Consider the following 13,787-nt stretch of genomic DNA (forward strand, 5'->3'; position numbering starts at 1 on the left):
GCTTAATGAACCTTCAGCTACTGTAGATCACATACAATGACATCTCTGTACAAACCGCCCGCTGCCGGTGTTCTACCCAGGGACTTTTGCCGATAAATACAGATAACTCATTTAAATGCAACTAGAGTTATCTACAATTGTACAATGTAAAAAAGGGTGAAATATAATTTTGTACAAGTAAACATAGCACTGCGGTGACAACTCGTATAATTAGATTTGGAACACATCTCAAGGTCTGTCCTTATGTGCACACAGGCATATTGTGAGACGCGAGCTGAAACTGCTTTCATGACATGCAGCCTTTCAATTCACTTGGAACTAGAAAGGTACGCCACTGAGGCACGAGGCACGCCTCCCTGAGCAATTATCACTGGTTCCTAGTGAATTAATAGACTGCTTTTTCTTTCATAAATATTGGTTCATACTACAAAATGGCTGCATCCACCGCTAGAAGGCTGTAAGGGAGAAGGTTTAATTTAAACTTGTTCCTTCCTGGCTCTAACAATACAGTATAGCACCAGTAAATACAATACTGCTGTTGTTCTTTTACATGTTAGAAATGCTTTATAAAACAATTAAGTGGGTTAGGTAAAGGGCCAGCTTAACAATGGGGTGGATGCATACTTGCCTACCCTGCCGAATCAGCCGGGAGCCTCCCGAAAATCGGGTGCCGCTCCCAGCCCCACGGAAAGGCAGACAAGCCTCCCGGCGGCTTCTGACCCCTCCGGCCCCCCCAGCGGTTATAGCAGAAACCCCCGCAGCGGGGGAGACCGATGACGCGATTCATTCTGATTCTAATTTGGGCCCTGCTTCACAATGCCGGTAATCGACATTGTGTAGCGCTGGCGGGGCCAAAATTAAGGGATTGCGTGGCCACGCCCCCACTCCACCCACAAAACTGCCCTGTCACGCCCCCTATGACGCCCCCCCCACACACACACACCCCCTGCAATGCTGATCTGGCTGCTCCCTCCCAGAAGGGGTAGCCACCAGAACTTCGGCAACCCTGGGTGGATGAAGCTACAGCTCCAGGCCTCCCTATATAAATAGGCCCATCATCAGCACGATGATCACCAGCTGCCTAGCTGGTCACACAGTCGGCCATAGACTATAATTATTAAAATAATTTTTCTAGTTTTGTCACAAAATTATATATTTATCTATTTTTATGTAGTTAGGGAGATAGTGGGGCTAATAGTGTATGGGGTTGTACACACACACACCTGGCTCTGGTCACCCACACAGCACTGGTTACAGCTCCTCCCCTTTTCAGTATAGGCCCTTGAACATTTTCAGCCCCAGGTCCATGTGGTCCTTAATCCGGCCCTGGTTATGTATATTCTATAGGCACCAGCATAGCAGGTTAATTTATTACACAGCCTAGGCTCCTACGTAGGGCCACATAGGCACTGACTTGCCCAGATGCTACAGATTTTTTTTTATGGGTTTTATTTACAAATTGAGGTGAGAAAGAGCCCAAACCAATATGCTGCCTAGTTCTCTTTCTATGGATCTGAAATGTTAATATAGCGTTAGTTATTATAGAATTAGAAGACCATCGATAACAAACAATTAACACTTTAATGCACAGAATCACTCACCAGTACGGGCGTTCATTGTTGCCGGAGCACTTTGAAGATTATCGCGGATGGCTGATATTCCTATTCCGTATTCTGTTCCCGGGATCAAATCTTGGGGAATAGGATGTACAATGATTAGAAGGACAAGGGTGTAGCACCTGTCCATCATACCAAATGATTACGCACGCCACCTGCCTTCATGTGATGTTCTCATCGAGAGATCTATCTTTCACAAACTGAACCTTTTACACACCTCAAACTCCTGTAATTCTTCTTATCATTCTGCCGGTGTCATGTTAAGTGCAGGAAGCATATTAATCAAGTTTTAATCAAATTTTTGACTGCTGGGTTCTAAGCTGATATGCTCTCAAGCACATAACAGGAGTGCTGTGACACCTCAGTCAGAGATAGAAATATGTCTCGTTTTACGATGCGTGTCACCCGGCTCCTGAAGCAAAGATGGGCATGCACCCTCCTATACAAATGGCTAGATGACGCATGAAAAATGACTCTATTTTGGTGTAATAAAAGCAGCACATCTGAGCTGCAACCCAAAACCAGCTTTGATGCTTATTACATATCTTCTGCAAAAAAAAATAATAATGTCATGTCAAATGATTTATTTAATAATGAAGGAAAACATAGGCTTCTGCAATTTCCCTTGCCACCGTTTTGTACGTGCATAGCTGATACTTCCAAAGCTACATGCAGCTGCTACATAAGCTACGAGACTGCATTGTGGCCACAACTATAGTCTTATGCCCGGGTACACACTAGACGATGTGTGTACCCGGCCGACGCACGATGCAATGAACGACCTTATTGCACGGTCGTTTGACACCGCACGATCTGGTGAACGACAAGCATGGGGTCATTCATCAAACTGACAGATTGAGCAGCATGTAGGCTCGATCTGTCGATGCGATGAACGACCCCGCGGGAGCGCGCATGGTCGGCCATAGTGCGTACACACTTGCCGACATGGACAAGTATATCGCCATAAAAAATAGACACTAAGGGGCATATTCATTATGTTAAATATCGGGGGCCGGCTGGCCCCCAATAATTAACAGTCTTATTCGCGAAGAGTGCCGGAGCAATCCCAGCGCAGAGACAGCTGACCCAAAAAAATCAGCTGTCTCCCCGAATTGCCCACTACAGTGCGATGTTGTAGGTGTCGGGTATTAACGGAAAAGATCCTGCACAGCTGTGATACTTAAATCATGCAGAAACTTTAGACACAAAACACAAAAACATATTGTTACAGTAAACCTACATAAATTGACAAGTATAAAATGTCCGAATAGAATTAGCAAATAAAAACAAGCACACATATGTAGCAATCTACAGTATGCCTCAAATACCAAATTACATTACACAGAGGTCTCCTATGGGTTAATAGGAAAACATAATCAATGTCCGCATTTCACCTAGAATTGTATGTTCCTTTTTATTTACTAAATGTATTCAGACATTTTATTGATCACTGTATTATGAACATTTGGTCTAGCATTATATATTCTTTAGCCTGAGGCAGTGTGCTCTAGTTTTCTTATATATTGTGTACCTTATATAAAGCGATATATAATTAGTAATTACACCTTTCTTTCCTCGGTCATTTAACTATACCACTATATATATATATATATATATATATATATATATATATATATATATATATACATACACAATTATTATGTGTCCTTTAATGTTCATTTATTACAGTTTATTGATAAGGATTAGGCCCTGGTTAGCCTTATTAGGTTCCTCTGTAAAGTGAAACATACACAATACTTACCGACATTGCGTATTTTAGCCGCGGAAACATCGCGTGCAATTCGGAATATTCAATTCCAAAAGACACGAAAACGGAGACACACGAACGCCTCCGTCTGGCAGGCACGCCCCCGGCACACCCTCCAAAGGGGGCGTGCTGTCAATCAACATCGACAGCACGCCCCCTTTGTCGCAGTCCAGGTCTTGCGCATGCGCACGACGGAGCTCCCTCCGTCGGGCGCATGCGCAGTGGGGAACATCGACCTACTTGCGAGCGTACTGCCGCTTGCGAGTGGGTCTGAATGACCCCCAGAGTCCACTGAATGGTGTTTTGCTGCATCTGCTCAACTCAAAGTTTAAAAAAAGATATGGTACTCTACACCACCTCTCAGCTAACTGTCATTTATCAAACACAGCATGTGACATGGCAGTTAGGAACTGATTGGCTGGTACCTTATGTCCATTCACTTTATCACTTTGCAAGGCTTAGTACATCTCCCTCCAAGTGGAAGTGTATATTCACTTTATCTCCATCTAAGGCTTAGTAAATAGACCCCTGAGTGTCTGAATCACGGCAGGCATCTCGAGCTGTATAGCGTATAGACGCTAAGGGTATGAGGACACATCTTTAGTACTGTATATAGTTGAATGGGTTTGTTATGCTGGCCATATAATGTATATTATGTACACTGCTGAACGCATATTCCTGATGGTCAGGAATCTGTGCAGGCGCCAGACCCGTACTTCATATGTGCAGTGTGGGTACTGTGTGATCACATGCAGAGCGGCAGCAGACTGTCAGTGATAGACAGTCTGCTGCCGTTTGTGGGCGGGAGGGGGTGGCGACGGGCCTGCTACCGCAGTTACAGCAGAGAGGCCACGAAATCTCAGTCAGCCAATGGAGATCGTGGCCTCTTTGCTGTAACTGTTGTGGCCGGCTTGCGTGACCCCGTGGGTCACTTAGCCGCCGTTGTTACCACAGATCATCCGTTACTGCGTCCTTGGATGCAGCTCGGATAAGCACTGCATGCAGCAGGTATGACGCCTCCTGCTGCATCACCATAATTGCAAGGACGGAATCGCAAAGCTGCTTGCGTGCAGCTTTGCAATTCCGTCCAGTGCTGAATCAGGCCCTGAGCCCGGATGCTGTGGTTATGATGATATACTGTATGTGCTGGACACAGTGCCATATATTTAGGTACTACAATTCCGAACTGAAGGGACTGCCTCACTGCCCAGACACAAAACATTCCCCCCGAGTGCCTGCGCTGTTGGGAGGCACTTACCGAATGGGGCGTATTTATAATGGGTGCAGGGTGTGCGGTGCACACGGGGTCCTGGGTCCAGGGGGGCCCCATTACTTACCTCTCCAGGGTCCCACATCGGCGCGGGGGGGCGGCGCTGTAAAAACGGCTGGAAAATGACCGCAGCTATTATCCTGGTGACCTACGCATGCGCTATAGACTCCGGGCACACTCTAGTGCCCAGAGTCTATAAGTGCGGCGCTGCCCGCGCACAGCTCAGTGCGCAGTGGCTGCTGAAGGGAGAGGAGGGGGCCCGTGTCGGAGACTGCACACGGGCCCCCTCCTCTGTAGAAACGCCCCTGCCATGAACACTTATTACAGATGGGTATGGTAGTGCTGGGATCTTTTTAGGGTAAAGGAAGGGGGGTTGTGACTTTCAAACCGCACAAATATACCAGCTCCCGTTCATATTACATACCATATGTTTTACACAATTCATGGAAAATTATATTTCTACTGGGCTTTATTTCCTATATTAGCAGAATTATTTTTGTGGGTGTAGTATCCAGTTCTAGGCATGTTTTGTTACAGCAGGTGACGGGATGTGGAATGAATGTGATATCAATTTATTTAAAACACTTCTGACTACAGAATAGAGAAATTAAATTAAATTCCCAGCATTGATTTATAACACCTGCTGCCTCACTGTACACAATAATATTCCACTTTGTTTTTATTTTTTTTTGCAAAGTGGACCTTATGTAACGTTGAAAATGTAGATATTTTTGGAAAAGTTGAAATATCAAGGGTAGTGCAAAAAACATGCTGAAAACAAATTAAAGTCCTGATAGATTTTGAGATAAATCTTTCCCTGACAACCTGGGTGAGCAGCTTTTCACCACCAGGTCATTAATCATACAGGAAGATGTTCACAATCCTAGCGGTGTACCGTGTATTGTAACAAGGCACCTGATCCTGGGCCTTGATAAATGGGCCAGCGACCTGTTCTGCTCAGGGCTCTCCGAGGTACCTGATTTACTGCATTTTGTAATAAAGACAATTTACACCGTACCGGCAACCCTTACAGTACTGTACTATCAAAACCAGTCACGGTCGTCAGGAATACAATAACGCATCATATAATCAGATGAGCACTTCTTACAGTTTTTTATATACAATTCAGTCAGATCACAGCTAAATTTCATTTTAGGGGACATGGGAAAGATAACGGTATATTTTATTGTAGGTGAATTATGATGATAGGTGAAGACAGCAGATCATTGGTCATCTGTAGTGGGGGAGGGGTACCCATGTGCTCCGAGTGGTAATGATCAGCTTGCTGTATCTCCCTTATAATATCTGCATTATCTTTTATACTGCTAGCAAATCCCAGTTATTACATTTCCTAGAAATGGACAGAAGAAATCATCTTTCTCCCTTACGTGTCCCAGAAAGATCAAAAGCTGCTTGATGAGTAATTTGCACAGCCCAGATCTTCCTACTATCTCCTAAGTCATCTTTCTTTACACGTCTCAAAAATGGGGCACTGCCATACACTATTACACATTTTAATAATGTTCTGTTGTATTGCTTGAGTTCTAGTGTCTATATTAAGGTTGGATGGGAGCAACCTTGAAGTACATTTCAATTTTTATCCTTTTGCCGTATCACAGCAATATTATTAAAATCCTTCATTTAAGATGTTTTTTCTAACAGAAGGCAATATGGATGTGAGAATAAAAATGACCCAAATTAAACAGCATATATGTTCGATATTACGTGCCATTCACTTTTTTTATTTTATGCTACAGTACACATTTTTAAATACTCCTTGTTCCATTTCAAGACTTGTATTCATCTCACTGGGGGGGGGGGGGGGGGGGGATGTATTAGCCCTTGAAAACTGATAAAGTGGCAAGCGATAAAGTACCAACCAATCAGCTTCTAACTGCCATTTTTCAAACACAGCCTGTAATATGGCAGTTAGGAGATGATTGGCTGGTACTTTATCACTCTCCACTTTATCACTTTGCAAGGCTTAGTACATCTCCCCCCAGGTGGAAGTGTATAGTAAGTATAATACAGTTAAGCAGCGTTTTCTTATGAGTTTGGCATCTGTGTAGTCACAGATGTATATTTTTTAAAATACATCAAAGGTTTAACATAAACATAGTGTGGTTTAAAAACATTTGTACCAATGGTTTAACATTTAATAAAAAAAAAACACATTAGGAAACCCCAACGTGTGTGCGGCCAGTGTCATAGCAGGCCACTTCTGCTCCGTGGGCCAGCTCCCACCGTGCCACACACTCATGATGTCACAGAAGTTATGGAGGCTGGACACTAGTTTCCTATAGGTGCGACAAGCACACCTCCAAACAGCAGGACACCCTTTTAAGCTGGAGACAGGTGCCAACAAAGCATGCATATTAACTATCCGCGCCAGGTGGAGCAACACAGTGATGACATCTTTACTCTCTGTCCACCATAGAGGTAACACTAGAGAAAAGAATAAGATGGATGTGTGCTACAAGAAAATAGCCTCCGCTCTCCAGCACACTAATGGCTACATGAGTGGCTGTGTGTCCAAGGATGTGTACTGATTTTGCAAGGTGTGTGTTTCTTCACAGTGTGTGTATGCCTCTTTACAGCAGGGGTGTGCTACGCACAAGGAAATGTGCTGCATTACAGGGGATGTGTGGCAAATTCCATGTACCTGCTGGTAGGGAGAGAGTTTGAGGAAGTAATTTAATATGCTAGAAAGTAGTAGAGTGCAGCCAGGACCGGTGCTAGGGTGCTCGGCGCCCATCTGCAAACTATACATTTGTGCTCTCCTCACCTCCGTCAGGGACAAGCAGCTGTATCTCTCTCTCTCACTCACTGTTCAGCGGGTCCTCCTCCTGGCGTTGCGGTGCCCTTTGCTCCTCTTCTTGGGCACAGTGCATCACACACAGAAAGAGTGGGTGTGGGCAGGCCGCATGACGTCATCGCATATGTCGCATGCGTAAACTGCTGGTCTACATGCTATTGCTGGCAGTGGCGCTGCTTATAACAACTTAACAAGGCAGGGGAACGAACTAGCTCAGGGGCAATGAAATTAGTTCCTGACCACGTGGGCACGGACATGAATTACATTTAAATTCAGGGGGATCGGTGATCTGGCTACTGGGTGGTCCAAAGTCTTGACCACCCATTAGCCAGATCACGGATCAGCCTGAATTTAAATGTAATTTATGTCTGCGGCGGTCAGTTCACCCCCAGACCATGACTATATACACTAAATGTGCCAAACTATGTAGCTGTTATGGGGGCATTGACAGTTGGGCGTCAATCAATCTCCATAAAGGGCCTGACTCAGAGCTCATGAAGTGTTGATGCCGTACAGAAGAGGGCGATGTTTCAGTCTGCGCATATGTCTGAGTTACACTGCGCATGTATCCCGATGGTTACTACCGAAAGACGAAAAAAAAATTTGGACGCAGGGACAGGCAATTTCAGTGGTTGTTTCTGGGTGGTAACAGTGGTGTGGCTAGCCAGATGCAGGCGTGTCGCTGTGAGTTACTGTGTCTTTTGCCGTAGTTGCACTGATGCCTGCTGCCATGTTCAGATGGAGATTCTGCACCTCCGTAGAGCTGGTGCAATCTCCAACGACCGATGGTGCGTGTTTATACGCACGGTGGTGGATTAGAACCGCAGCTGGTGGGCATCTCTGTAATAAGTATTGGCAATAGCATACAGGCGCAGTTGTACTGCAGCAAAAGATGCAGTCATGGCTGCAATAGCGTCTACGTCTGAACTAGGCCCAAAGGGCGGGATGTACTACGCATCACTTTATGGACGCAGAATATCCCACCACTTATCGGGTACATACCAGCATTAATAACGCCCTCTGGGGCCTATTCATCAATACTAAAATAGGACATTTTCATTAATTACCGTTATTTTAGTATTCATGAAGACACTTAACACAGGAGATATCACTGATATCTCCTGGGTAAGTCCCCCTACGTTTATTTACACACTCCCCATACATTAGTATTGGGATGTAGAAATTAGGCTATTCATCAAATTCCGAAAATTATGCATTTTTCGGAACTTGATGGTGTTACTATATGCCACTCTCAGGTGGCATATAGCGTGTTACACTTACCTGTTTTCAGCTGGGCAGGGTCCTCCTCCGGCTCCCTGCATCGCTCCCTCGTCCCTCCTCCGGCTCTGGCTGCTGCTCCTACGGTGTTCTCCCAGCAGAACACAGTAAAGTTTAAAAATATATATATTTATATATATATACAGTGCTCGAAGTGTGCCGGTATGTAACGGTATGACATACCGGCACTTCAAGCACTAACCTTTTTCTTTTTTTGTTACTTTGCCGGGTGCAGGAGTAGGGAACCCGCTGGGACCTCCCTGACGATCGGATCATTGATGATCACAGCACTGACAGTCATCAGACTGACAGCTGTCAGCGCTGCCACCTCTCCGGGATTGCCTCGGACAGTGCAAACTGTCAGAAGCAATCCCACTGTCATCTGCACTGTCAGCCGCTGCCTGGCGCCGCTGGGGAGGTGAGCTCACGAGTGTTGCCGGCGGGAGGAGGGGACCTTTTAGAGTCCTCTCAGTAGCCAATCTCTCTGCCACCCGGCCGGACTACAAGTCAGTGGCGTCGCCGCGTCACAAGGGGGGTGCGGACCCACGACATCAAGGTACGGTCTCCGTCTCAGTGACAGGAGCCGAGTGCTGCACTGCAGTATTAAGTGCAGCACTCGGCTCCTGACACCGTGAGGGAGCCGGCACACTACACAGCCCGCACCTCCTCCACCCCCGGTAATAAACACTAGCACACTGTAGCATGGGGTTTGGGCCGCGTGGCCACGCCCCCTTGTCCACGAGGCCACGCCCCTCACAGCGTCCCTCACCGGGTGATACCTGCACTGTTAGCCGCTGCCTCCTCCATCCGGTGTCCCGGAGAGCTCTCCCACTTCCTGTGTGTGCTCTGCTGTCCCATCCCCTGCCCACCGGCACATGCAGCCACAGGAAACAAGCATTCATCAGCTGCACACAGACAGACGCTGCTGCCTAGACTCTGCGCCACAGCACTGCTGACCTTCTACACTGTACCTAGGTAAGTGCAAATGGTGTCAGTGTTACAGTGCCTTGTTCTGTCACTTATCTCCTTCCTTATGTGACACCCCCGAGGGGTATCACACTTACACAGTATACAGGACATGTGTGTCATTCTGCGCCCTATATTTACTACCCACAGACCTTCACCTGTCTCTATCAGTCCCCCTCTGTCCATCACTCTTTGCCTCTCCATCACCCTCTGCCTCACCTACTGCTTCTCTCCGTCACTCTCAGCCTCTCCCCGTCATCCTCTGCCCATCACTCTCAGCCTCTCCCTGTCACCCTCTGCCCATCACTCTTTGCCTCTCCCTGTCACCCTCTGCCTCACCGCCACCCTCTCCCCGTTACCCTCCGCCCATCACTCTCTGCCCATCACCCTCGATTTCTGTCTGTCACCCTCTTCCTTTCACTCTTTGCCTCTCCCTGATACCCTCTGCTTCACTGCCACCTTCTGCATCTCTCCGTCACCCTCTGCCCTTCACTCTCACCCTCTCCCTGTCTCCCTCTGCCCGTCACCCTCTGCCCATCACTCTTTGCCTCTCTCCGTCACCCTCTGGCTTACCGCCACCCTCTCCCCGTCACCCTCTGGCTTACCGCCACCCTCTCCCCGTCACCCTCTGCCCTTCACTCTCACCCTCTGCCCTTCACTCTCACCCTCTGCCCATCACTCTCAGCCTCTCCCTGTCACCCTCTGCCCATCACTCTCAGCCTCTCCCTGTCACCCTCTGCTTCTCCCTGTCACCCTATTCCCTTCAATCTTTGCCTCTCTCCGTCACCCTCAGCCCTTCACTCTCACCCTCTGCCCATCACTTTTTACCTCTCCCTGTCACCCTCTGCCCATCACTCTTTGCCTCTCCTAGATACCCTCTGCTTCACCCTCGGGCCTCTCTGTCACCCTGTGCCCATCACTCTTTGCCTCTCCATCACCCTCTGCCTGTCACCCTCTGCCTCACAGTCACACTCAGTCTCTCTCTGTCACCCTCTACCCATCACTCTTTGCCTCTCCCTGATACCCTCGGCTTTACTACCACCCTCTGCCTCTTACCATCTCCTTCACTCTCACCCTCTCCCTGTCACCCTTTGCCCATCACTCTTTGCCTCTCCCTGTCACCTTTTGCCTCACCGTCACCCTCACCCCGGCACCCTCTGCCTCTTCCGTTCACTCTCTCCCCATCAATCACTACCTGACACACCCCTTGTGATGCGTGCCCATGTTCATTTTTTTCTGCACGCCCTCGACTCGTATCACTGCTGATGCGTTGTTTCTGGTTGCACCACTGCCGCAACTTCTACATTTGCCATACCCCCACTTCAAAATTCCCACTTCGACCACTGTATATATATATATATATATATATATATATATATAGTGATACAGTTAGGTGCATAAATATTGGGACATTGACAGAATTTTCATATTTTGGCCTCTATTCACCACCACAATGGCTTTGAAATGAAACAAACAAGATGTGCTTTAACTGAACACTTTCAGATTTAATTTGAGGGTAATTACATCCAAATCAGGTGAACGGTGTAGGAATTACAGCGGTTTCTATATGTGCCTCCCAATTTTTAAGGGGCCAAAAGTAATGGGACTATCAACTCAAAAGCTATTTCATGGACAGGTGTGGGCTATTCCCTCGTTATTTAATTATCAATTAAGCAGGTAAAAGGTCTGATTCTAGGTGTGACATTTGCATTTGGAATCAGTTGCTGTCGACTCTCAATATGAGATCCAAAGAGCTGTCACTATCAGTGAAGCAAGCCATCATTAGGCTGAAAAATCAAAACAAACCCATCAGAGAGATAGCAAAAACATTAGGTGTGGCCAAATCAACTGTTTGGAACATTCTTAAAAAGAAAGAACGCACCGGAGAGCTCCGCAACACCAAAAGACCCGGAAGACCAGGGAAAACAACTGTGGTGGATGACAGAAGAATTATTTCTCTGGTGAAGAAAACCCCTTCACAACAGTTGGCCAAGTCAAGAACACTCTCCAGGAGGTAGGTGTATATGTGTCAAAGTCAACAATCAAGAGAAGACTTCACAATAGTGAATAAAGAGGGTTCACCACAAGATGTAAACAATTGGTGAGCCACAAAAACAGGAAGACCAGATTAGAGTTTGCCAAACAACATCTAAAAAAGCCATTACAGTTCTGGAACAACATCTTATGGACAGATGAGACAAAGATCAACTTGTATCAGAGTGATGGGAAGAGAAGAGTATGGAGAAGGAAAGGAACTGCTCATGATCCAAAACATACCACCTCATCAGTGAAGCATGGCGGTGGTAGTGTCATGGCGTGGGCATGTATGGCTGCCAATGGAACTGGTTCCCTTGTATTTATTGGTGATGTGACTGCTGACAAAAGCAGCAGAATGAATTCTGAAGTGTTTTGGGCAATATTATATGCTCCTATTCAGTCAAATGCTTCAGAACTCATTGGACGGCGCTTCACAGTGCAGATGGACAATGACCCGAAGCATACTGCAAAAGTAACCAAAGAGTTTTTTAAGGCTAAAAAGTGGAATGTTATGCAATGGCCAAGTCAATCCCCTGACCTGAATCCGATTGAGTATGCATTTCACTTGATGAAGACAAAACTGAAGGGAAAATGCCCCAAGAACAAGCAGGAACTGAAGACATTTGCAGTAGAGGCCTGGCAGAGCATCACCAGGGATGAAACCCAGCGTCTGGTGATGTCTATGCGTTCCAGACTTCAGGCTGTAATTGCCTGCAAAGGATTTGCAACAAAGTATTAAAAAGTGAAAGTTAGATTTAGAATTCTTTACTTTGTCCCATTACTTTTGGCCTCTTAAAAAGTGGGAGGCACATATAGAAACCGTTGTAATTCCTACACCGTTCACCTGATTTGGGGTCCGCGGCTGCAGCGGCCAGGTAGGTGGGGGACAGATAGGTTAATGGAGGGGGGAGGGGAGGTTGGGGGGGACACAGAATTACTGCAGCTGTAGGTAGGGCTGCGCATGCGCCGCTTTTGTGAACGTAACAGTACATGCGCAGCACTGATTACAGCTGCGGTAAGTTAGAGCAGGCAGGGAAAATTATCTATTTCCTGAAAAGCTGTCATCGCAAAAATGACAGCTTTTCGGAATAGATAGTTATGGAGAGGAGGAATGATGAATTCCTCCGGTAATTAGGTAGAACTCCATGCAAGTTCTAAACCTAATTGCCTCCATCGATTTTTTAGTACTGATGAATAGGCCCCTATGTACCTAGAGTTGTGATTACAATCGCAAAGGACAGCTCTTCTGAAAAGAGTTGTCCTTTGCGAAGAGGGGACTTCCAGGTTTATGACCCAGTAGTCCCTCTGTACATGTGTCGTATGACACAGGTGTCACGGAGGATGCTGGGAGGGATCTGATTGGATTCAGAACGCGAAAAGAAACTCATAGGCTTTTATTGTGTACCAGGTCCAAGCTCCAGAAAGTAATGCATTCTGCAGCTTCCTACATATAGCAATGCGGCCAAAACTCAGAAAACTGCAGTGTTCAGAGTATTGGCTGCATTTTCCCCTTAGTACATCCCGACCAAAGTGATTTTACAAAATTAGGCAAATATGCAACAGGGCAATAATTATTACTAATATTAGAGTCTGGAGGGGAACCTGCGCTTCCTCCTGTTGATGTGTTTCGCTGGCTGCGGACAGACAGACGATCCAACTCTCTTTATTAAATAGTAAATAAAAGAAATGTGTCTGCGCTTAGCTAAGTGTTGTCCCCAATGATGTTCAGTAAGACTATTAATATGACTAATGGTGAACCTGCGCTTGATTTGTTGTGAAGATCACTAGCTGCAGGTACTAGGAGGTAATACAAATCTCCTAATCTTCATGCTAAAAAATAGAGGGTATGTGCCTGTTCTTGATAATATATACAGTTATAGTGCCTGCGCTAGTTTGCGTAATTCGATAGGTTCCGAATGTGACAATCAATATGTATATGTATATCTAATAATACTAAGCACACAGGGATAATAGTTAGATGGTTTTAATGGATCCGGTAAATACTACTACAAATCAATTGAGAGATCACAGTGCTCT

General features: G+C 46.2%; 1 protein-coding gene across 2 annotated transcripts in view; it reads right to left on the reverse strand.

The window, feature by feature from the left end:
* The window catches only part of TNR (tenascin R), a 459,197-nt gene that overhangs the window by 81,925 nt on the left and 363,485 nt on the right, over positions 1 to 13,787 (reverse strand). For both annotated transcript variants that reach the window (XM_088461904.1, XM_088461903.1), the window contains exon 9: positions 1,602 to 1,691. In XM_088461904.1, coding sequence (XP_088318030.1) covers positions 1,602 to 1,691 — 90 coding nt within the window. The remainder of the gene's footprint in view (positions 1 to 1,601; positions 1,692 to 13,787) is intronic.

The sequence above is a fragment of the Taudactylus pleione genome, unplaced genomic scaffold, assembly GCF_031769625.1.
Source record: "Taudactylus pleione unplaced genomic scaffold, aTauple2 ptg001123l, whole genome shotgun sequence".
NCBI classification, from domain to species: Eukaryota; Metazoa; Chordata; class Amphibia; order Anura; family Myobatrachidae; genus Taudactylus; species Taudactylus pleione.